The following is a 22,738-nucleotide window of genomic DNA, read 5'->3' as shown; positions in this document are numbered from 1 at the left end:
TAAACCTTTTCTTTGCCATCTTGGATCATTTTGAAATTATTTTAGATTTTTTTTATTAGTTTGTAAGTTATCAGTTAATTACATCGATTTGAAAGTCATATCAGGCTGTTTTTAAAAATCATTTTAGGCATTTTTTGGATAATTTGAGATTTTTTTGAGTAATTTTGGATCAGCTTCAAGTTCTTTTGGACCGAATCAGAAAACGGGAAACTGCAATGAGAGAATTTTCTCCAAAAATGATTCAGACCAAACACATTTTCCAAACAAGCTGATTATTTCACCGTCTGAACACTAAACGCTTCCAGCAGGTTCAGAAAGCATCAATGTTGTTGAAAATTCATCCAAACTGCACAATTTATCATGGAGAAAACCTTCAGATCTTCATGTTTGTCTTTTGTTTTGGTCTAGAAGCTGAATTAACAAGTCTAATCTGCCTTATGCACAACAAAACCAAACCGTAGATTTTCAAAATAAAATACCTCTACTGGTTTTCCTCTTACTAGTCCAGGAGGAACCTGCATGATGTAAACCACACTGGAAAAATGCCCCTCTCAAAACCAGGAAAAAATCTTATTTCGAAGAACTTTTACTTTGAAATAAATGAAAAAAATCTGCCAGTAGAACAAGTAAAAATGTCTGTAAGATTTCTTGAAATAAGATGTGATATTTAGAATATTGAGATCTTAGAAATAGCTGGGAAGATTTATTTTAAGCTCTATTTTACCAGGATTGTCAAGCTTAAGCGTCTTAACCCTCCTCATTTTTTCCTCATTTAAAGCACCAGAAAATATTGTTTCCTTGTCTGAAATTTTTTTAAAAATCAGCCAAAAATTCCCCAAATTTATAAAAAAAAAAAAAAGCAAAATCTTCATTAAGAAAAATCTTTAAAGGTTTCCCTTAAAAGTTTTATTTTTAAAAAATCCCTAAATTTGTCAAGAAATAAAAATGTAAAAATAAAAGAAATCTATAAAAATTGTAAATATTTAATATAAACGAATGAAAATCTTCCAAAAAAAAAAATCCTAAAGTGATTCCATGTATACCAGTAAAACTTCTATTTTCTTTAAGAACATCCACATAAAAATCAACCAAAATCCAGCGAATTTTGCTGGATTTTGGTTGATTTTTATGTGAATGTTCTTAAAGAAACTTTTTTTTTGACATTTCTTTTTTCCAATCAAAAAATGTTCAAAACTTTCCCCAAAAATATTGAAAATGGGCAAGTTTTCACTGTGAATTTTTATTTTTATTTTTCCACATTTTTAAACTTTAAAATGGGCCAATTTGACCCACAGGACGACACGAGGGGTAAAACAGGATCATTTCCAGATTGTTTGACTTAACAAGATATTTCAGATGCATTGTCTTAAAACCAGTCCCTCCTTCTGCTGAAATGTCTCTTAAGTGAATTTTTCTTAAATCAAGTGGGATGAGACATTTAGACTAAAAACAAGACAAACAGACTTGGTAGGATTTAGAGTTTTTGCAGGGCGTTTGCTTCTGCAGCATCTTGGTCAGGAGATGGTTTCTAGCAGAAAGGTGGCGCTAAACGTCGTTCCTCCTCCGGATGGAAACCACATGATGTGTTTTCAGCCTCTGGAGAAGCTTTTTATCCATCAGGAGGTAGAACTTGTTCCTCCACAGAGTCTCTCTATCGCAGACTAAAGTTACAGCGAGTCGAGCTGCCATAAAGGATCACATTATCACGTTTCAGGATCCGCTTACAGAAGCTCAGTTTGACTTTTGTACCGATTCAGGCCAACGAAGCAAAAAGGAAAGGCTCTAAAAGAAGAAAAAAGCAGCCATGAATCTCTGGAATTATTTTAGAAACCCTGGAATCAACATTTATCCAACAGTGGGAGTAAACTGAGACTCTACACATAAGACGTTTAACGATTACATTTGAGTTTAATTTTTAAACACTGCCTGCAGTTCAGCGGAAAACTCCATGAATTGTTTCCAGGCTGCTGTTGGTCGCAGCTGCTTCATTCATGACTTCACAGTTCTGTCGCAAAGAGCAGAATTTTTTGTTTTTTACACAATCTGATCAGAACAAAGTCTATATTTTTGGTGAATTTTTGAATGTAAAGTGAAGCTGATGAAATGTTGCATCGTCCACAAAAAAACTGGCCAAAATGATACAAAAGAGATTGAAATAGTTTTAAAACGTCCAATATGACTTGAAAATTGTATGGCGGCGTACTGAGCTCTCTGAGCGCTTTTCTTCTTCTTCTTGTTGTGTTGCTGCTGTACAGGGTTGTGCATCAGTGTGTGATGGTGTTTTGTGCATCCAGACATCATCAGCTGTCAGAATGATTTCCTTCTTTTCGTCGCTCACATTCAGCTGTTGTTTCTACTCGTAGAACCAGATTTAGTGCTGATCTGTAGAAAACAACGAATGGAAACGTCATGGTTCTGTCTGCTGGACTCATGAAGTTCTGCTCAGAAATGATGGAAAAAGTCCATTAAAAGTGATAAATGTGACTTCTGCTAAAAACTGACACCAGATCCGTTTTACTTCCATCCAGGTGAGAACCAGAATGACATTAAAATTGTCCAAAATTATTTGAAAATGATCCATAATTACAGAAAATGAGTTGAGAATGACATGGAATTTGTCCTAAATGACACAAAAATGATCCAAAATGACAAGAAAAGATCAAATTGACATAAAACTTGTTGAAAACGACCAGAAATTTATTCAAAATGAGTCAGAATTCACCCAAAATTACCCACAAATGATCCAAAATGACTGAAGATTTGCAGAGCGATACAAATTAGTCCACAATGCTTCAAAATGTATAGAAAACTACTTAAAATTTGTCCTAAATTGCTTGTAAATGATCCAAATTCTGAGTCAACAGTTGAATAAAATTATAGAAAAAAATGATTTCGAACAGAAACTAATTTAATGTTCAGACTGAGACACCTGGATGGATGGAAAACTGATCTGGGGTCAGTTTTTACCACAACCCAGATGTGTTTTTATTAAAAAATGGTCAGGTTACATGAAAGTTGTCTGCAATTACACAAAAATCATCCCACAGTTTTCAATATTTGTTTAAAATACCTCAAAAAAACTGTTGAAAATGACAAAAAAATGTCCAAAATCACACTAAATTGTCCCAAAATTGTTAAAATATGACCAAAAAATGACAAAAACTTCACAAAAGTACTCGTAATTTCCCCAGATTATACCAAAATGTTCTTAAGGAGCCGTTCTAGAGTAGAACTTTTTCTAGGGGACGTTCTCTCTGTGGACTTCAAGGACCTGGAACTCTGAAATATTCCCAGCATGAAAGTAGAACTCTTATCATTAAGTTACTGGAGATGAAGAACCAGATGTTCTGAGGAGGTTCTAGAGGACCTTTACCATATTTAGTTGGTTTTATGTGGAGCTAGGGCTGGGCGATATGGCCAACAAATAAAATCTCGATTTTTTTTATTTTTTTTTTTAAGTCGTCTTGGACGATTACGATTTTAGTCGATTTTTGTTGTTTCTTTGTGGTCTGTTTGCTATGGCTAGTGCTAGCCATGCAGCACTCTTCCCATTCTTTAGGATGCCTCTACCGGAGGTGCTGAAAGAGGTTAGTTGTGCTGCTGCTCTTCGTTTTCACAGTACTTTTGCAAACCTTGCACATGACTGTAGTTTGCTCTGTGTCAGTCTTGTCAAAGCCGAACCACTTCCATATAATCGATGTAACATGAGGCCCTTTTCTCACAACCAACTCTTCGTCTGCTGTTCTGTCCGCCATGACGGGGATGTGAGTGTTTTGGTGGAAGGAGATGAGAGGCGGAAGCAAACGCTAGTGCACAAGTATTGCTATATATTTAAGCTCGCCTCGATTTTACGATTTGGCAAATTTTCAAATCATCAGGTTTTAAAAAGGCGAATTAATCGAATTAATTTGGTTTATTGCCCAGCCCTATGTGGAGCATGGAAGACATTTACTCCACATTATAATCCAGAATGCAGTCTGATGGTGTAGAAATGTGTTTTCTGGAGTCAGGGTTGTTGGCTTTAGCTGCAGAGAACGTTGGACTGAGAGGTGGGTTTTATAAAGGACAGAGCGGAGCGTGGTCGTCTTAAATGTCACTGGTTCTGTGGCGTTGACGTTAATTGGTGGAGAATCTGGTGTTTCCTGTTGGCTGGGTTTCCTGTCTGACAGTCGGCCTGCAGGGCTTCAGCCTCCAACCGCTGACGATAATCCAAACAGGCGAAGCCAAACGAGGAGGAAACTCTCCCACACACACCTCGGCCTGAGCGTCTCTTTGTGTCGACGTTTGACCTCCTCAGGTTCACAGACTTTCTGGTGTTCCAGCTCCGTCCAGAGTCGAGTTCCTCCTGGTGATTCTGGGATGTAAAATGTTGAGATTCCAGATTTGTCAGTTTGCAAAACAAAAGCAGCTTCTGTAGATGTTTGACAGAAGGTTGTTCCAAATTGACGAGAAAATACTCTAAAATAACAGAAAATAATCTGACAGGACTTAAAATTTGTCCAGAATGATTGAAAAATGTTCCAAATGCTTTGAAAAAAATCCAAAATAACAGAAAAGTCCAACATGATTTAAAAATGACACAAAACAGATTGAAATTACTTAAAAAATGCCCAGCATGACTTAAAAAGTGTCCAAAATGAGGAAGAAAGTCCAAAATGATTCAACAAAACAGCTCAAATAACAAAAAAACTGCCTAAAACATTCGATGTTGTACAAAATGATGAGAAAATGGTCAAAAAATAATTAAAAAATAACCAGACATGACTTAAAAAATCTGCAAAATGACAAAAAAATCGGCCTAAAATGACTTAGAAATTGTTCAGAATACTTCCAAAATAGCAAAAAAGGGTCCAGAATTATTGAAAAACTGTTCTAAATGACAAAAAGTACCTAAAATGATTGAAAAGTTGTCCAAAACATTCCAGATTTGTCACTTTTCAGAACAAAAGCAGCTTCTGTAGATGTTTGACAGACATGGATGTCTCCTAATGTTGTCCAAAATTACAAGAAAATGGTCTAAAATAACGTATAAATAACCAGACACGACTTAAAAACTGTCCAACATGACTTAGAAGTGGTCCAGAATGCATCACATGGACTTTTTAAATGATGTCACTGATCTGATTCTCTGGATAATATTCTGCAGGCTCATGTTCAGCGAACTATTTCAGCTTCGTACCTGAGGAATCCAGTTTATTTCTTTTGTTTTGATGCAGACGGTGTTGTGGAGAATCAGAAACATGAGTCTGAGCTTCAGGGAGTCAACAGCGCTCAGATTTTACAGTCATTTCTAACAAAACCGACCAAGGACAGGCACATTTTCTGAACAATTTCGCTCATGTGCGGAAATTTTATCCTCATTTTGGACTTTTTTTTTTTTTTGTCAGAAATGCTCCTACATGTTCAGCTTCTCTTCAGCTTTTCGTCAACCAGCTGCTCCGTCTGAGTGTTGGAGCATTTTTTAGCTCGTTAAACTGGAGTCTGTCATCACCGTTTCTCTGCTCGTGTCTTTGGATCTGAGCCGTTGAAACCTTCAGGTGTTTCCGTTGACGTGCTCTCCAGGAATGTTTACCTGCTTCATACCTGCCAGGTGTGTTCAGAGACGACTCACCTGGAAACTCTGCTGATCAGTCAAAGCTGCTCAGAGGAATTTATCTGTGATTGATAAGAATCTGAAGACATCAGCAAAGACTTTAGTTTGATCTCCTCTGAACAAAACAAAAGTAAAATTCATCCAAAAGACGAAAGAAAATGTTCAGAGTTACACAAAAGTGGCTCAAAAATGATGGAAAAAATCCATAAAAAGGAGAATTCTGAGTTCTGCTAAAAACTGACACCAGATCAGTTTTACATTCATCCAGATGAGAACCAGAATGACATTAAAGTGATCCATAATTAGAGAAAATGAGTTGAGAATGACGTGAAATTTGTCCCAAATGACTCAAAATTGATCCAAAAAAGTAAAAATCCAAGTTGACGTAAAACTTGTTGAAAATGACAAGAAAATTGTCAAAAATGAGTCAAAAATGATCCAGAATTACAGGAAATTTGTTGAAAACAAAATAAAAATTGTCCTAAATTGCTTGAAAATGATCCAATTTCTGAGTCAACAGGTGAATAAAATGATAGAAAAAATGGTTCTGAACAGAAACCAGATTCAGTGTTTGGACCGCGACACCTGGATGGATGTAAAACTGATCTAGTGTCAGTTTTGATCAGAACTCAGATGTGCTTTTATTAAAAATTGATCAAATTACATGAAAGTTGCCTAAAATTGCACAAAAATATAATGCAATATTTGTCAAAAATGGCTCAAAAACTGTTCTGAATGATAAAAATTTTCCAAAATGACATTAAATTGTCCTACAATTATTAAAATTGTCCAAAAAATGACAAAAATCTTCTAAAAATGACTCAGTGGAATCAATGGAATCATTTTGTGTCATTTTAGTCAAGTTTTGAGTGATTTAGGGAAAGTTCTGAAGCATTTTTGATTAATTTCAGCTGTTTTGTACAATGTTCTGGTCTTTTTGGACCCACCTCTATGGACTTCAAGGACCTGGAATGTTCTAAGTGAGACTAAACTTAAAGACTGGAAGCAGGAAAGGAGGACGTCCCCTGGAAAAAGTTCTATAGTAGACCTAGCGACACCTGGAGAAAGTTCTAGAGTAGACCCACCGACAACTGGAGAAAGTTCTAGAGTAGGTCTACCGACAACTGGAGAAAATTCTAGAGTAGACCTACCGACACCTGGGGAAAGTTCTAGAGTAGGTCTACCGACAACTGGAGAAAGTTCTAGAGTAGACCTACCGACACCTGGGGAAAGTTCTAGACAGCTGGAGAAAGTTCTAGAGGGAAAGTTCTAAAGTAGACCTACCGAAAACTGGAGAAAGTTCTATAGTAGACCTAGCGACACCTGGAGAAAGTTCTAGAGCAGACCTACGGACAACTGGAGAAAGTTCTAGAGTAGACCTACCGACAACTGGAGAAAGTTCTAGAGTAGACCCACCGACACCTGGGGAAAGTTCTAGAGTAGGTCTGCCGACAACTGGAGAAAGTTCTAGAGCAGACCTACGGACAACTGGAGAAAGTTCTAGAGTAGACCTACCGACAACTGGAGAAAGTTCTAGAGTAGACCCACCGACACCTGGGGAAAGTTCCAGAGTAGACCTACCGACAACTGGAGAAAGTTCCAGAGTAGACCTACCGACAACTGGAGAAAGTTCCAGCTGTAGACCTACCGACAACTGGAGAAAGTTCTAGAGTAGAATTTTACTCTAGAACTTTCTCCAGGAGATCTTCTCCTCTGTGGACTTGAAGGACCTGGAACTCTAGAGATATCCGCTGTCTGAAGGTAGAACTCTGATCACTGATAAAGTTACTGGAGATTCTCTAGACGACTCAGCAGGAAACTTACAGTTGATTCATAAAGGCAGAAATGTATCACTGTTCTGTGATTAATAAGAATCTGAAGAGATTAATGAAGCTGTCAGACTTTGTTTGTATCAACTTCATGAACAACATCGATGTTTCTTCTCTGCAGGAAACAAAACTCCTCATTAAAGACTAAATCTGATTAAAAATGAATCTATTTTAAGTGTTTTCTCTGCATTTACTCTGTAGCGTCCCACTGCGATCCAATCTCTGAACCGTCGGTCGTTTCTCCAACCTTCCTGTCATTCTCATCAGCTGTGTGTGACTTCAGACATTAAAATAGAAAATCTAAAAAGATCATTTGTCATCCTGGACTTTTTGGGGAAGCACATCAACACAAACAGACGCAGGATTAGTGTAAAGACGAGCAAATCAACAACAAAAAAACGACTGAAGAGCTGTTAAACTGACCAAAAGACACACAGAAGATGAAAAACTCCCAGAAAAGATGCAGAAAATGATGATGGCACAAAACGAGGCACAAAATACAAAAACATCTGTTATTGCAACAAAACGAGACATTTTGGACAAATTTTGAGGATATTGGGGAAATATTGAGTCATTTTTGACAAATGATGTAAATTTCCACATCCTTCATGACGTTTTGACCACATCAGTTTTACATCCATCCAGGGGCCACAATCTAAACAGTAAACCTGTTTGTTTTAATTCAGCATCATGTTTTCTTTTGCTTTTGATAAATGTTGACTAATTTTGTACAATCTGAAATCATTTTTGAGCAATTTTGGGCAGGATTTTGTCATTTCTGGCCATTTTAATGTCATTGTGAACAAATTTTTGATGCAATTCTTCATCATTTTTGAAGGAGGATTATGATCTATCATTTTTGGATCGTTTTGGATCATTCTTGATAATTTTCTGATCATTCTGTATCATTTGAGGGTCATTCTAGGTCATTTCGGCTTGATTTTTGGATCATTTTGGATCATTCTTGATAATTTTGAATCATTTTTGGATCATTCTGAATCATTTTGCATAATTTTTTTGATCATTATGCATCACTTCTGGATCATTCTTGATCATTTCCTGATCATTCTGGATCATTTCCTGATCACTCTGGATCGTTTTCATATCATTTTTTGGATCATTCTGGATCATCTGGAATCGTTCTATATAATTTTGGATATTTTTTGCATGATTTTGGATTATGTTGGATGGTTTTCGATCACTCTGGATCGTTGGGTCATTTCTGGATGTTTCTGGATCATTCTGGATCTTTTTATATATATTTTTTGGATCATTCTGGATCTTTCTGTATCATTTCTGGATCATTCTGGATCTTTCTGTATCATTTCTGGATCATTTTTGGATCATTCTGGATCTTTCTGTATCATTTTTGGATCATTCTGGATCATTTTTGTATCCTTTTCGGATAATTTTTGAGTAATTCTGGATCATTTTTGGATAATTTTGGACTACTTTCGTGTCATTTTGAAACGACCTGAATTGAACTCGGATCGTTTTTAGACGCAGACTGATTATCACTGTGTTTTCCCGCTGCTCCAAGCTGTTCCTGAACGCCTCAGAGTGTAAAATCTGCTTTGTCAGGACAGTAAGAGGCAGCAGGAGAGTTTTCATTCCGCGGGATGCTTGGTCTTTAAACCCTCGGAGCTGCTAGACGACGTGTGAAGTGAAGCTGCTGCAGGACAGAATCCTGTTTTCATTTAACCGCTGTGTTCTCCGTGTTCCAGTCACAATCTATTTTGCCCTCAGAGAAGTTAATGAAGCGAAGCGTCACATGACTGCAGTCGATCATGAGGGCAGAAGACATGAGAGATTCATGTCATCGTTCTCTACAGTAAACATACAATATGAACGGCTTAATGTGGGATTTTAGCTGCTATGGTCTGGTTTTATATTTCAGTTAGATTCTCATCATAAATTAGCCTCAGCACAGTGCATCTGACACCTCCATATTAATATAATTATAATAATAATAATATATAACACAATAATATTAGTCACAAAACTGATAAATAAAATAAAGATGTCTCAGTCTGAAGATAAAACAGTTCTGATCAATTCTATACGATTTTTTGAATCATTCTGGACAAAATTTCAGCTCCTTTAGAACATTTTTGGAATAATTTGGGGAAATACTGAGTCATTTTGGAAAAATTTTTGTCATTTTTTGGACACATTTCAATAATTTTTGGACAGTTTTGTGTAATTTTGGACAATGATGTCATTTTAAACAGTTTTTTGAGCCATTTTTGACAAATATTGAGAAATTTGGGATGATTTTTGTGTAATTTTAGGCAACCTTCATGTAATTTGACCAGTTTTTACTAAAAAACACATCTGAGTTCTGGTAAAAACTGACTCCAGATCAGTTTAAATCCATACAGGTGTCTCAGTCTAAACACTGAATCTGGTTTCTGTTCAGAACCGTTTTTATCTATAATTTTAGACATTTGCTAACTCAGATTCGATAATTTTCATGCAATTTGGGACAATTTTAATTTAATTCTGAACTAATTTTCTGTAATTTGGGATCATTTTCGAGTCATTTTGGACAGTTTTATTGTCGTTCTGGTTGTCACCTGGATGGAGGTAAAACAGATCTGGTGTCAGTTTTTAGCAGCATCTGAGGGCTTTTATTTTGAAGTTTCTGTCCCACTAGGAACAGCTCATAAATGTTCTATAAACTTGTTTCCAGAACTTCTTTTTAACTTGTCTGCAGAGAAACCGGCTTCGTGCTGAGTGTTTGACTGACTGGTTTTTCTGGATGGTTTGGGGGTTAAAGGTGTGTCGCTGCTCAGAGACAAAGAGGAGATTCTGGAGCTTTAACTCTTCTGAAACAGCAAACTAAAGCCGCTGTAAAACCCCTCAGGAATCACCTCCTGTTCTTTCAAAGCTGACCATTATAAAACGAGCAGTTAATCCACTGATACCAAACAGTTTCTGGCTGCTCTTCTGGGTTTTCTTCCTCTTCCTGTCTCATTTTTCTTTCTTGTGGCTCATTTTGCTTCTTTTCTGTCTTAATTTTTTTGGACTTGCTTTCCTTATTACCTTTTTTTTTTGTATTTCATTTGGTGCCTGTTTTTTATTATCTTATTTTGTGTCCTCTTTTTCTTATTTTATGTATTTTTTTGTCATTTTTTCAGGACTTGTTTTTCTTATTTTGTGTTTCTTTTTATTGTCTTTAATTTTTAATTTTGTGTCTTCTTTTTGTTTCTCAGAAGCATCGTCTGTAAATGTTTTGTGCGTCTCATTTTTTAATTTATTTTGTGTCCTGTTTCTCTTTTCTTATGTCATTTTTCTAATTTTTTAGGACTAGTTTTTCCAGACTTTCTGTCATTTTTTTTTCATTTCATGCCTGTTGTTTTTTTTTCATTTTATGTCTTCTTTTTGTGTGTCTCAGAAACATCTTCTGTAAAATGTTTTGTACGTCTCATTTTTTATTCTTTTGTCTCCTGTTTATCTTATTTTATCTATTTTTCTGATTTTTAGGGACTTGCTTTTCTCATTTAGTGCGTCCTTTTTAATTTAATGCCTGTTTTTTAAATTTTATTTTGTGTCCTTATTTTTTTATCTGATTTAATCTCGCTGGTCTCCATCAGTGTCTGCAGCAGCGTTGAGTGAAATCAGAGTATTTTTTAATGTCTTTTATCTGTTTTCTATTAGTATTTTAATGTTATTGTTACCTTTAATTGTGTTCATTTAATTGCTGAAATCCTGTTTGGATCAATATTTCGTTGATCCTGCAGACCTACAGCTGATGTTCAGTTTCTTTTTTGCAGCCGGATCTTCCTGTTCTGTGTTTCTGTCTGAGCAGTTTGTTCCTGCATCGTACACGTTCCTCCTCGGTGTTGAACTGTAGTTATTTATTTATTAGAGACAAAGGCCACGTTGTTGTGTTGAGATCAGTAGTTGAACAGAGTCGGTCTGTAGAGTCTGAATGGAGACGTCACCCTCAGCGTTTAGAAAACCACAAAAAGCTTCAGACTCACAATCAGAGGCCAGAAAATGTGAAACTAAGGACAGAACGACGACATGCAGCTTCAGCTCCATCTGCTGTGTTTATATGCAGAGATTTCATGTCAATAAATGTGGAAATATGTTGAAGTGAAGTTTACCGGGTGAATAAAATAAAGTCAGCATGGCTCAGAAACAGTGGATGTGTCTTTGTGTTGTTGGAGATCCATCCAGCACCGTGAAACATCTTTCTACAGATGATGAGCAGAACAGACAGGAAAAGTCTGGAAAAACATCTGTAGTGTGTGTATGAGACGGAATGAGCACAAAATGACAAAAACAAGATGACACAAAATAGTCACAAAATGACCAAAATAGAGCACAAAATGGGAAAAAAAACGAGAAACAAAAACTGAACAAAGCAAGAGAAATGAGACAAAAAATGAGAGAAATGAGACCCAAAGCAAGGAAAATAAGATTGACAAAAATAAGTTACAAACAGTAAAAAAAACAACAAAATGACAAAACCAACTCAAAAATTACACAATAAATAAGAAAAATGTGACAAAAAATGTCACGAAATAAGTGAAATGAGACACAAAACAAGAAAAATCAGATGAAATGAGAACAAAAGGACAACAATAAGACATAAACTTCGCAAAAAATGAGATAAAAACAGCAGAAATTAGACAAAAAGTGAAAATATAAGATGCATAACAAAAAAAGACACAAGAATCTCAACAAATAAAGTGAAAAATGATCCCACAGTGAGGAAAAAAATTCGACAAAATATCAGAAAAACCCACCAAGAAACAACTTAGAGGATTAATCAGTTATTATTATTGTTTTTATTATTGGTATTATTATTATTGTTGTTGTTGAGCCAGTGATGGCTTCTTTCCTCTCCTACAGGTCTGATTTTAAAAAGATTAATCCGTTAATCAGCGGGTTTCTACATGAACCTGGCCTCGTGGCCTCATGGCTGTGTTTTCATGCCGGTCGTCACGGCGATGTGAAGTTAATGTGGATGAACGTTGCCGTGGCAGCGTTTTGTTCTCTGAGGCCGATTACATCACTGTCCTTCATCCTGATTCGCTCAGACTCATGTCAGTTTGTCTGTAAGACGGACTGACAGACGGACGGATGGATAGTGGATGGATGGACGGATGGACGGATGGACGGATGGATGATGATTGATGGATGGATGGATGATGATTGATGGATGGATGATAATTTGATTAATTGATTTTCTCATATTGTCTCATATTGCTCATTTTGCTTCTCTTCTCATATTGCCTCTCATTTTTCTCATTTTGCGTCTCATTTTTCTCATTTTGTGGCTTGTTTTTCTGATTTTGTGTCTCATTTTTCTCATTTCGTGGCTTCTTTTTTCTCATGTTGTGGTTTGTTTTGCTAAAAACTAATCCAGTTTTACGCAGTGATCTCCTGAAACCTGGCCTAATGTTTTTTGGTCGGTTCCAGTTTTTAATTTCATGTCGTTTTGCTTTCAACCCTCTGGTTTCAGGAGATCATTTTATTTTGAAAACACTCTGATTAATGTTTTATTTATTTCACCAACTCTGCATTTTCATATTTTATTGCGAAGTTTCTCATTTTATTTCTAATCTTTGGTTTTCTTCTTTTCTACGCCTGAATTGTCGTCATTTGTTAAGCTTTGAAATATTTTCAGGCAGTTTGGTTTCAGATTATTTCAACTCCATCGGTTGGTTTTAAACCATTCAGTCTAATTTAAAAAACACTTTTATTTGTTTGTTTTGTAGAAGAACAGCTGAGACCTGATGCTGCCCGCCGTCGCCATGGAGACGGAGGCCAGTCACATGCTGGAGGCGGCGCTGGAGCAGATGGATGACATCATCGCAGGTGAGCCAATCGGTAGGCGTCGTCTCTGTGATGTCATAGAAACCTGAACTCACTTTTATTACTTCACTAATCTGACTTTATCATGTTTATAGGACTGATTTTATCTGTTTTATTTTTATTTTTCTGCTTTAATCTCCTGTTTGTTTGTTCTGCATTTTAAGCTTCAGTCTGATTGGAGCTCGAAAGTTAAATTAATAATTAATCTTTTGTTCCAAATTTTGTGGTTTATTTTTCTGATTTTGTCTTTTTTTCTTATTTTAAGTCTCATTTTTCTCATTTTTTTCTTGTTTTTGTACCTTGTTTTTCTCATTATGTGACTTATTTCTCATTTTATGTCTTGCTCTTTTTTTTAGATTTTCTGTGTTTTTAGATTTTTTGTCTCATTTTTGTCTTTTTTCTTGTTTTGTGTCTTTTCTGACTATGTGTCTCATTTTGCGTGTTTTTTTCTCATTTTTTGTCTCATTTTTCATTTTTTATTTTTTTAAATGAGCCGCAAGGAATCGAAAAATTTTGGAGCTTAGATTTGGTTCAGAGCTTCACAGACGATGCATTCAAGAACCGTCGGCAAATTCAAATCAAAAATAATTTCGTTCTTTCAGTTTCTTTCTGATAAATGCGTCATTATTTAAGACACCAGAAGTTTAAAAGCTGCTGGTGGGTTTGGACGGTTACTAATCCGTGTGGGGTTAAAACAGCAGAGAGGTTTTCATTCGTGGCTTCAGGTTTTTCTGGAGGCTGTGAGGTTTTCCAGCAGGTTAATGAGTGAAGATCTGGTGGATCTTTAACTCATTCTGCTTCTGTTGGCTAAACAAAGGTTGTGTTTGCTGCTCAGGGACGAGGTTTACCCAGTAAATGTTTAATGTGGGAAAACAAAGTATCTGTCCAGATAAAGCTCCTCCTGTTAGCGCCTCACTGAAGTCTCTGATGGAAGCAAAACCACGAGAAATATTAATAAGTTCCCTAATTATATGAGCGTTGTATACCAGAGAAGTGAACAGAATCAAGACACACCCAAAAAAAAAACTACTATTAATTATTAAAATGTGCTGTTTTGTTGAATTGCAGATAATATTAACTAATAAAATCACTGAAACTAAACTTATTTTTACTACTATTTCTGTACTAAAGGGATTTAATTCTTTAAAATCATAGAATTAGTGTTTGAGGTATTTTTCTGTTATTTTTCTTGGTAAAGTTCCAGTATGTGTGTCATTTCAAGGCGGCTGCTGCTGATAAGTGACATTTTTATTTATTTATTTAAATTTTCCATTTAATTTTATGAAATGAAAATAATGACCTTAGCAAAGAAAAAAATGATGAATTTAAAACAGTTATTTGATATTACTTTTTATGTTTTTCAGTTTGATGAATGTGAGAATTTATTGTTTTTCTTCAAAATATGTGAGAATAAAGTGAATATCTGGAGGGCTGAAGGTCAACAAAACGAGACGTTTAAAAACATTACTGGTATATTTCACTGTAGTCTGATTAATAGAGTTTTACGATCCAGCTCTCCAGGGTGCAACAAAAGAATAAAACAAAAAACAGAACAGATGGTACTGGTGAGGTTAAGAAATTCATAGCTAGATGACAAAATTAACAGAAAATACTAAAAACAGTGATGATGCAAAGAAAGCATTTTGTCTAAAATAAAGAACCAAATAAAACCAATCAAACACGAACAGAGTCATTCTAAACCAGCTCAACAAAATAAACTGAACTCTTTAGCCAAGTGTAAACACAACAAACAAAACCAACAAACACACATTAGCTCATAGCTACCAGGAACCGCTTTCAGTGTGTACTTCAGCTAAAAAAACCGAGAAGATGGAGCTTTAGCTCCACGGCATCAGTTACCATGGAGATTTGGCTTCACAGCATCAGTTACTATGGAGATCTGGCTCCACAGCATCAGTTACCATGGAGATCTAGCTCCACAGCATCAGTTACCATGGAGATCTGGCTCCACAGCATCAGTTACTATGGAGATTTGGCTTCACAGCATCAGTTACCATGGAGATCTGGCTTCACAGCATCAGTTACCATAGAAACTCAGCTCCACAATATCAGTTACCATGGAGATTTGACTCCACAATATCAGTTACCATGGAGATTTGGCTCCACAAGTCCACCACAGCAGCACCAGAGGCCCATAGCATGACAAACAACTGATCCAGATGTGGACAGATGACCCAGATGTTTGCAGATGATCCAGATGTTTACAGATGATCCAGATGTTTGCAGATGATCCAAATGTTTACAGATGACCCAGATGTTTACAGATGATCCAGATGTTTACAGATGATCCAGATGTTTACAGATGATCCAGATGATCCAGATGTTTACAGATGACCCAGATATTTACAGACGATCCAGATGTATACAGATGATCCAAATGTTTACAGATGATCCAAATGTTTACAGATGACCCAGATGTTTACAGATGATCCAGATGTTTAGATGATCCAGATGTTTAGATGATCCAGATGTTTACAGATGACTCAGATGTTTACAAATGATCCAGATGTTTGCAGATGATCCAGATGTAGGATCCACATTGTGTTCTGTTGCTGCTGTTTAATGTTCCGGCTCCGACCAACCACAAATAGAAAACCATTAAAGAGCCAGTTAGCGATAGCATCAGCCAATCAGCAGCGAGGAAATTAGAGCCACTTATCAGCAGCGTCTGTACTCGTCTCTCATATTACATCCCATAATAAGAGCGTTCCTTTGTTTCTGGCTGAACGTCTTCGGGGACGTCAGTGGGACTGATTTTATTTTCTATAGAGCAGAGAGCTGCAGCTTTAAAATGTTTGATATGAAACTAGATCCAAGAGACAGCAGCTGGAAAAATGATCACAAGTTATCAATGATCAGTTTATTAATGATGAGTTTATTATTGATCAGAGTTCTACCTTCATGAATATTTCCAGAGTACCAGGTCCTTGAAGTCCATAGAGGTGGGTCCAGATCTATCAGTTTTTAATGGACTTTTTCAGAACTTCATCAGTCCAGCAGATAGAATAATGACATTTAGGAGGAGAAACACATCTGAGTTCTGGGAGAAAAAAAACTGACCCCAGATCAGTTTAAATCCATCCAGGAGTCTGAACACTGAATCTGGTTTCTGTTCAGAACCATTTATTTTCTATAATTTTAGACAATTGTTGACTCAGAAATTGGATCATTTTTGAGCAATTTAAAACAATTTTCATTTCATTTTTAACAAGTTTTCAGTTATTGTGAATAATTTTTGAGTCATTTTGCTAAAATTTTGAGGCATTTTCTAACATTTTTAAAGCAGCATGAACTAATTTTGTGTCGTTCTGCAAATCTTCAGTCAGTTTGGATCATTTTTTCATAATTTTAGGTGAATTCTGACTCATTTTGGACAATTTTCTTGTCATTTTCAACAAGTTTTATGTCAACTTGGATCTTTTCACATCATTTTGGATCATTTTTGTGTCTTTAGGTTCATTTTAGAGTCATTTAGGAGAAATTTCCTGTCATTCTTTACTATTTTTTTGTAATTATGGATCATTTTAATGTCATGCTGGTTCTCACCTAGATGGATGTAAATCTGAACTTGTTGATCACATTCCAAACACTTAATCTGTTTTCTGTTCAGAAACTTTTTTTCAATCATTTTGGGCAATTGTTGAGTCACTTTGGGCAGAATTTTGTCATTTTGGAAAATTCTTGTGTCATTCTGAGCTGTTCTGAGTTATTAGCTATTTCGGATCATTTCTGAATAATTTTTGGACAATATTTGAGTCGTTTTTTTTCCATTTTTTTCCCTCATTTCGGACAAATTTGGAGTCATTTTCAACAACTTTGAGTTGCTGTGATGCTCAACGCTGTTAAATATCCAGCTTTCAGTATTATGGGATGTAGCCTAGTGTGAACAGTTTGGAGTCCTAGAAACTTGTTTTTCTTATTTCGTATCACATTTCACATTTTTTGCCTTGTCCATATAATGTTTTGTCTCGTTTTTTAAATTTCGTGTCTCGTTTTTGGTAACTGTGGCTAATTCTTGTTGTTTTCAGCTTGTAGTTATCATTCTGTTCCATTTCTTCAAAGTTTTTTGAGCGTATTTTCTCGGATTTTATTCATTTTGTGTCCTGCTTTTGTTGTGTGTGTCTTGTTTTTTCTCTTATTTTTCTCATTACTTGTCTCATCGGTCTAATCTTTTGTCATCTTTCTCTTGTTTTCTCTTATTTTGTCTTTTTGTGTCTTGTTTTTGGTATTATGCACCTTGTTTTTGTTGTTTTGTATGTCGTTTATTTTGCATTTTTGGCTCATTTGCCAAATTTTTTGGCTCGTTTATCAGATTTTTGTCTTGTTTTGATTAATTGTGACTTGTTTTACTCTCTTTGTGTCTTTTTTTTCCATTTACGTCTAATTTATGTCCTTTTCTATCTCGTTTTTTTCTGGATGTGTTTCTGTGTTCTGACAATTCACCAGAGAAAACTTTCAAAAGTGCATTCTGGGTAAAAAACTTTAAACAGTTTTTATCATATTTTCCACTTTAATTGGGTCATCTTGCCGTGCTACATACCAGGAGGTTAAAGCGTTCTGCTGGATGAAGCTTCATGAAGTTGTTCAGATCATTTAAGTGCATCCAGATGTTGGAATGAGGGAATGGATCCAGGTGACACATGGACACTCTGGAGATGTTTAGGAGGACGTCTGACTCAGTGTTCAGTACGTCATTGCTCATGTTCCGGATGTTCTCGGTTCTTCTGCAGGTTCTAAGGTAGCAGCCATGGAGTTCTCCAGCAGCATGTTGGACCTGGGTTCCCCCATCAGCACCGGTCCCCTGCAGGTGGTCCAGCTGGCCGAAGACCTGAAGCTGGCTCTGGAGCTGCAACCCAACCAGGAGGACCGAGAGACGCTGAGAGCTCAGCTGCCCACGGAGACGGTTCAGGTTCTGGTGGACTGGCTGCAGAGCGGAGCGGTAAGGAGCAGCGCCGGGCGCTTTATTTTGAAAATCTGGCTGCTTTTAGTGTGCACTGTGGTGTGTTCAGGTCCAAATCAGAGTTTCTAGATTCCTGGCTGAGTAAAAGTGTTTCATCTTGTTGGTTTTCTGATGGCTGTAGTTCTTGTCGCTGTTAAATTCAGCTGATTGAACTCATAGCTGCAGTTTGATTTTTTTCTTTGTCTCGTCGTTCATTTTTTTCTGTAATTTAAACCTCTGTGGGAACAGAACAGCATAAGGAAGGAGAAAGAACTGTGTTCTGTGGTTTTCTCTCTCATTTTTCATTTTTTTGTCTTATTTCTGTAAAAATATGTGTCATTTTCCTTATATTATGTTATTTTTCCCCTCATTTTGTTCTCATGTCTTATTTTTCTCATTATTTCTTGTGTTTTTGGTAATTGTGACACATTTTTTTGTTTGGTTTGTTTTTATCGTTTTATCTAATTTGCTGTTTTATTTTCTGTTATTTTCTCATTTTGTGTCTCACTTTTGTTATTTGTGTCTTGTTTTTTGAATTTTATATCATTTTTCTCATTTTTTTGTCTTGTTTTTGGTAATCGTGTCTCATTTTTCTTGTTTGATTTGTTTCATCATATTATCTAATTTATTCTCTTATTTTCTTATTTTATGTCTGTCTTTTCTACTTTTTGTTTTGTTTTTCTCATGCTTTCTCTTGTTTTTTTTCTTATTTCATGTCACATTTCCCATTTTTTTCTCTCATTCATCTAATTTTTTTGTAATTTCAGGTCTTATATTTGGTATTTGTGACTCATTTCTCTTGTTTTGAGTTTGTTTTTTATCATTTTGTCTCATTTCTTCATATTTTTCTCTTATTTTTTCATTTTGTGTCCCATTTTTATTGCGTGTGTTTTGTTTTTCACTTATATTTCTCATTATTAGTTTCATTTGTCTCATTTTTGTCTTGTTTTTGTCAAATCTCTTATTTTTCATTTTGTGTCTTATATTTCTCATTTTGTCTCTTATTTTTCTCATTTTGTGTCTTGTTTTTAATAATCGTGTTATGTTTTTCTCATTTTGTATCCTGCTTTTCTCATTTCCGTCTCATTTTGTCTCGCTTTTCTTGTTTGTCTTGTTTTTCAAATTTTTTTGTCTTGTTTCTCTCATTTTATTTAATTTTTCTTGTCTTTTTTGTCTCGTATCTCATTTTTGGTCTCATTTTTCATTTTTTTGTCTTGTTTTTTGATAATTATGCCTCGTGTTTCTTGTTTTGTTTTTATCATTTGTCTCATTTTTTCTCTTAATTTCTCTTATTTTTTCATTTTGTGTCTCATTTTTCTCACTTTGTGTCTCATTTCTCTCATTTTCTGTCTGTTTTGTTTCATTTTTGTTGGCTTCACAGTTGCACTGAGGAGCTAAAAAATCTTTTTTTTAACTTATTTTTATTGGTACAGATATTCTTTTTTCTATTTATTGAACAAGACATGCAGAGTGAAGTGATGAAATTTCACAGTTGGCTTTACGAGCTTTATTTTGAAATATGACTAATTTTCTTCTGCATCATATCTCTTTTCCCATTCAGTTAAAAGGTTTATATTCCTGGTTATATAAGAGCGTTGTTGGATTGTCTGCGTCTTTTCCTTTCTCGTGAGTTTGTTGCTGTTAAATGCAGCAGAAATGAGCTTCAGTCCAGACCAACATTCTGTTCACTTCATTTTGTTCTTCCTTAAAACTCTGCCTTCTTGTTTCCGCTCGTCAATTCCAGTTACAAATCTCTTTAAAAAGGCCTCACACTCGAATCTTCAGATGAGTTAGAAGATGTTTTCCTCACAGTCCTGATGCTGCTACTGAATTATTTTTGTTAAATATGATTTAAACTGTCCATGGACTCAGATGTTCCAGTGCTGTTACCTGAATAATATTTCACGTCTTAGAATCAGGATAAACCTTGCTGGTGATGAACAACCTGGACATGGATGTGATGTTCTAGAAGTCTGTGAAAAATGAAATCAGACGTCCAACATGTGGCCAAAAAGAAACGGATGTTTGGTGTTGAAACGTCTTTTTTTAAAGCTCGTTCTGTTCAGAGTTTCTGCTGTTTTTGTGCTGCTAAAGTCGGAGTTACTGAACGTCACCAAGAGGCTGAATCCATCTGTTCATCCAACAGCAGGCGGCTTTTACTGCTGGATGGAAGCAGTTTTCAACTAAATGCATGAAAATAAATTTTAGAGACGTGAAATGGTTTCATACAGCTCAGATAAAAGCAGTCAAGTTTGATGAGGTAAAACTACGATCGTAATCCACTGTAATGTTGTTTCATTCATGAATGTCATTTTCAAGTTCCTGAAGATCTCTTGGAGTCCATTAAATTCATCATTAGGAAATGGAAGGAAGATGGAACATGAATAAATCTGACTAGAGCAGGACGTCCTCAAGAACTCAGAGACCGAGAAGAAAGAGACCAGTGATTGAGGCCACCAAGACTCCTATGACTCCTCTGAAGGAGTTCCACCTTCAGCAGCTGAGATGTTAGAGACTGTTCATCAACGACTGTTGTCTGTTCTTCACCAGTCAAAGCTTTATGGAGACAAGAGAAAGACTCCGTTGGAAAAAATCCAAATAAATCAGGACTAGAGTTCACCAGAAGACATGTGGAGACTCTGAAGACACCTGGAAAAGGGTTTTTTGGTCTGAGACCAGGATGGAGCTTTATGTCCATCAGACTAGATGATATGTTTGATGGACACCAAACACTGAACATCGTCACAAACACTCCATCCCCACTGTGAAGCATGGTGGTGGCAGCATCACGATGAAGCACGGTGGTGGCAGCATCATGATGTGAAGCACGGTGGTGGCAGCATCATGACGAAGCACGGTGGAGGCAGCATCATGATGTGAAGCACAGTGGAGGCAGCATCATGATGAAGCATGGTGGAGGCAGCATCATGGTGTTCCTCAGCAGCAGGTCCTGGAAGGCTTGTAAAGGTAGACGGTAATTGAAATCCTGGAGGACAACCTGATGGTCTGAAGAGAACTGAGACTTAGAGAAGAACAGTTTCCATCCAGATGATGAGTTGAAGCAAACAGGAATCAGAGATGGTTTGAAGACAACAAGGTGGAAGCTCTGGAGGTCCAACTGAGAACAAGAGTCTGGACCTGAAGAATGAGAGAGAATTACTGCATCCAGATGTTCCAGATGATGTTTTGTAGGTGGATCTTTAAGGTGGACAGTGTTTAGAGAACTTCACTCATCTTCATGTGTTCAGGCAGAGGTTCAGGGTCAGACGGTTCAGACTTCAGGCTTCAGAGGAATTTAGCTGCTGAGCTCCACATCAGTTCCTGTTCTTCTGCCATATTGGTGTGAAGATCAGCTTCAGTCTGACTCCTCTGCTCCCTCAGTGCTTCCTTCCTTTTCCTTATAAACGACTTTTATAAAAGAACGTCCGTTATGTTGAAGTCAAACTAGTTTAGACCATGATTAAAGCCTGCTGTAGAACTCTGTGTTCTGGAGCACAAAGGAGGTTAAATTTGCTTTCAGTGGAAACATTCACTAACAGCAAAGACTTTTACTCATAGAATGAAAAAATAATTAGTAATTATTCCCAGGTGTCACTGTCTAAATCCAAGAAATGAACCAATTTTGAGTCATTTTGGAGTTTTTTGGAGTCCTTTCAACAATTTTTAGGTGTTTTTGAACATTTTTATATAATTTTGAACAATGTGGAATCATTTTAAACAGGCTTTTGTCATTTTGGAGAAATTTTGGGAAGTTTTTGCCAATTACTTTAATTTTATACAAGCTTTTGACAATTGGATTAATTTTGAAGACTTATTGTGTCTTTTTTTGGTCAATGTCTGATTTTCAACAAGTATAGATCAGTCTGAATATTTTGTGTCACTTTAGACAATTTTGAATCATGTTGGACAGGTTTCAGGTTGTTTTTGACAAGTTTTTTAGTCATTTTGAACAATTTTTTTCTTATTTTGGACAAATTTCAAGCTAGTTAGGACAAGATTCAAGTCGTCTTTGGTGAAATGTGGACCAAAGACTGTATTTTAGTAGAAATATGGATCCATCTATAAACACTTACAGGAACTTTATGGAGACACTATGCCAGCCTGGATTGGACATGTTGAGTGTTTTCCCAATTTGAAAGTCCGATAATTATTGTTATCGCCATCTTGGACAATTTTGAGTGATTCCATGCAATGTTGTGTTGCTTCTGGACTAATTTTCTGTCATTTTTGGAGGATTTTGAGTTTTTTACCGTGTCTTTTTTTGTTTTGAACAAATTGTTAACCATTTTCAATAAGTTTTTAAGTCATTTTGGACACATTTCAAGCTATTTTGGACAAGATTTGAGGTTCTTTGATGAAATGTCAACTAAACTCTGAGCAGAAATATGGATCCATCTATAGATGTATACACTTACAAGAACTTTATGAAGACACAATGCCATCCTGGAATGGATATCTTGTGCTTTTTTTTTTTTTCCATTTTCAAGAACCAATAATTATTCATTGTTGTAATTTTAGAGTATTTTG

General features: G+C 36.0%; 1 protein-coding gene across 1 annotated transcript in view; it reads left to right on the top strand.

Annotated features, from left to right (window-relative positions):
- ppfibp2b (PPFIA binding protein 2b) overlaps window positions 1–22,738 on the top strand; it is a 108,545-nt gene that overhangs the window by 6,341 nt on the left and 79,466 nt on the right. The window contains 3 exon segments of the mRNA XM_051952775.1: window positions 13,155–13,254; window positions 18,003–18,211; window positions 20,448–20,461. Of these exon segments, the coding sequence (XP_051808735.1) occupies window positions 13,173–13,254; window positions 18,003–18,211; window positions 20,448–20,461 (305 nt within the window). The 5' untranslated portion in view covers window positions 13,155–13,172.

This window comes from Acanthochromis polyacanthus, chromosome 8 (genome assembly GCF_021347895.1).
Source record: "Acanthochromis polyacanthus isolate Apoly-LR-REF ecotype Palm Island chromosome 8, KAUST_Apoly_ChrSc, whole genome shotgun sequence".
NCBI classification, from domain to species: Eukaryota; Metazoa; Chordata; class Actinopteri; family Pomacentridae; genus Acanthochromis; species Acanthochromis polyacanthus.
This window is presented reverse-complemented; position numbering and strand designations above follow the sequence as displayed.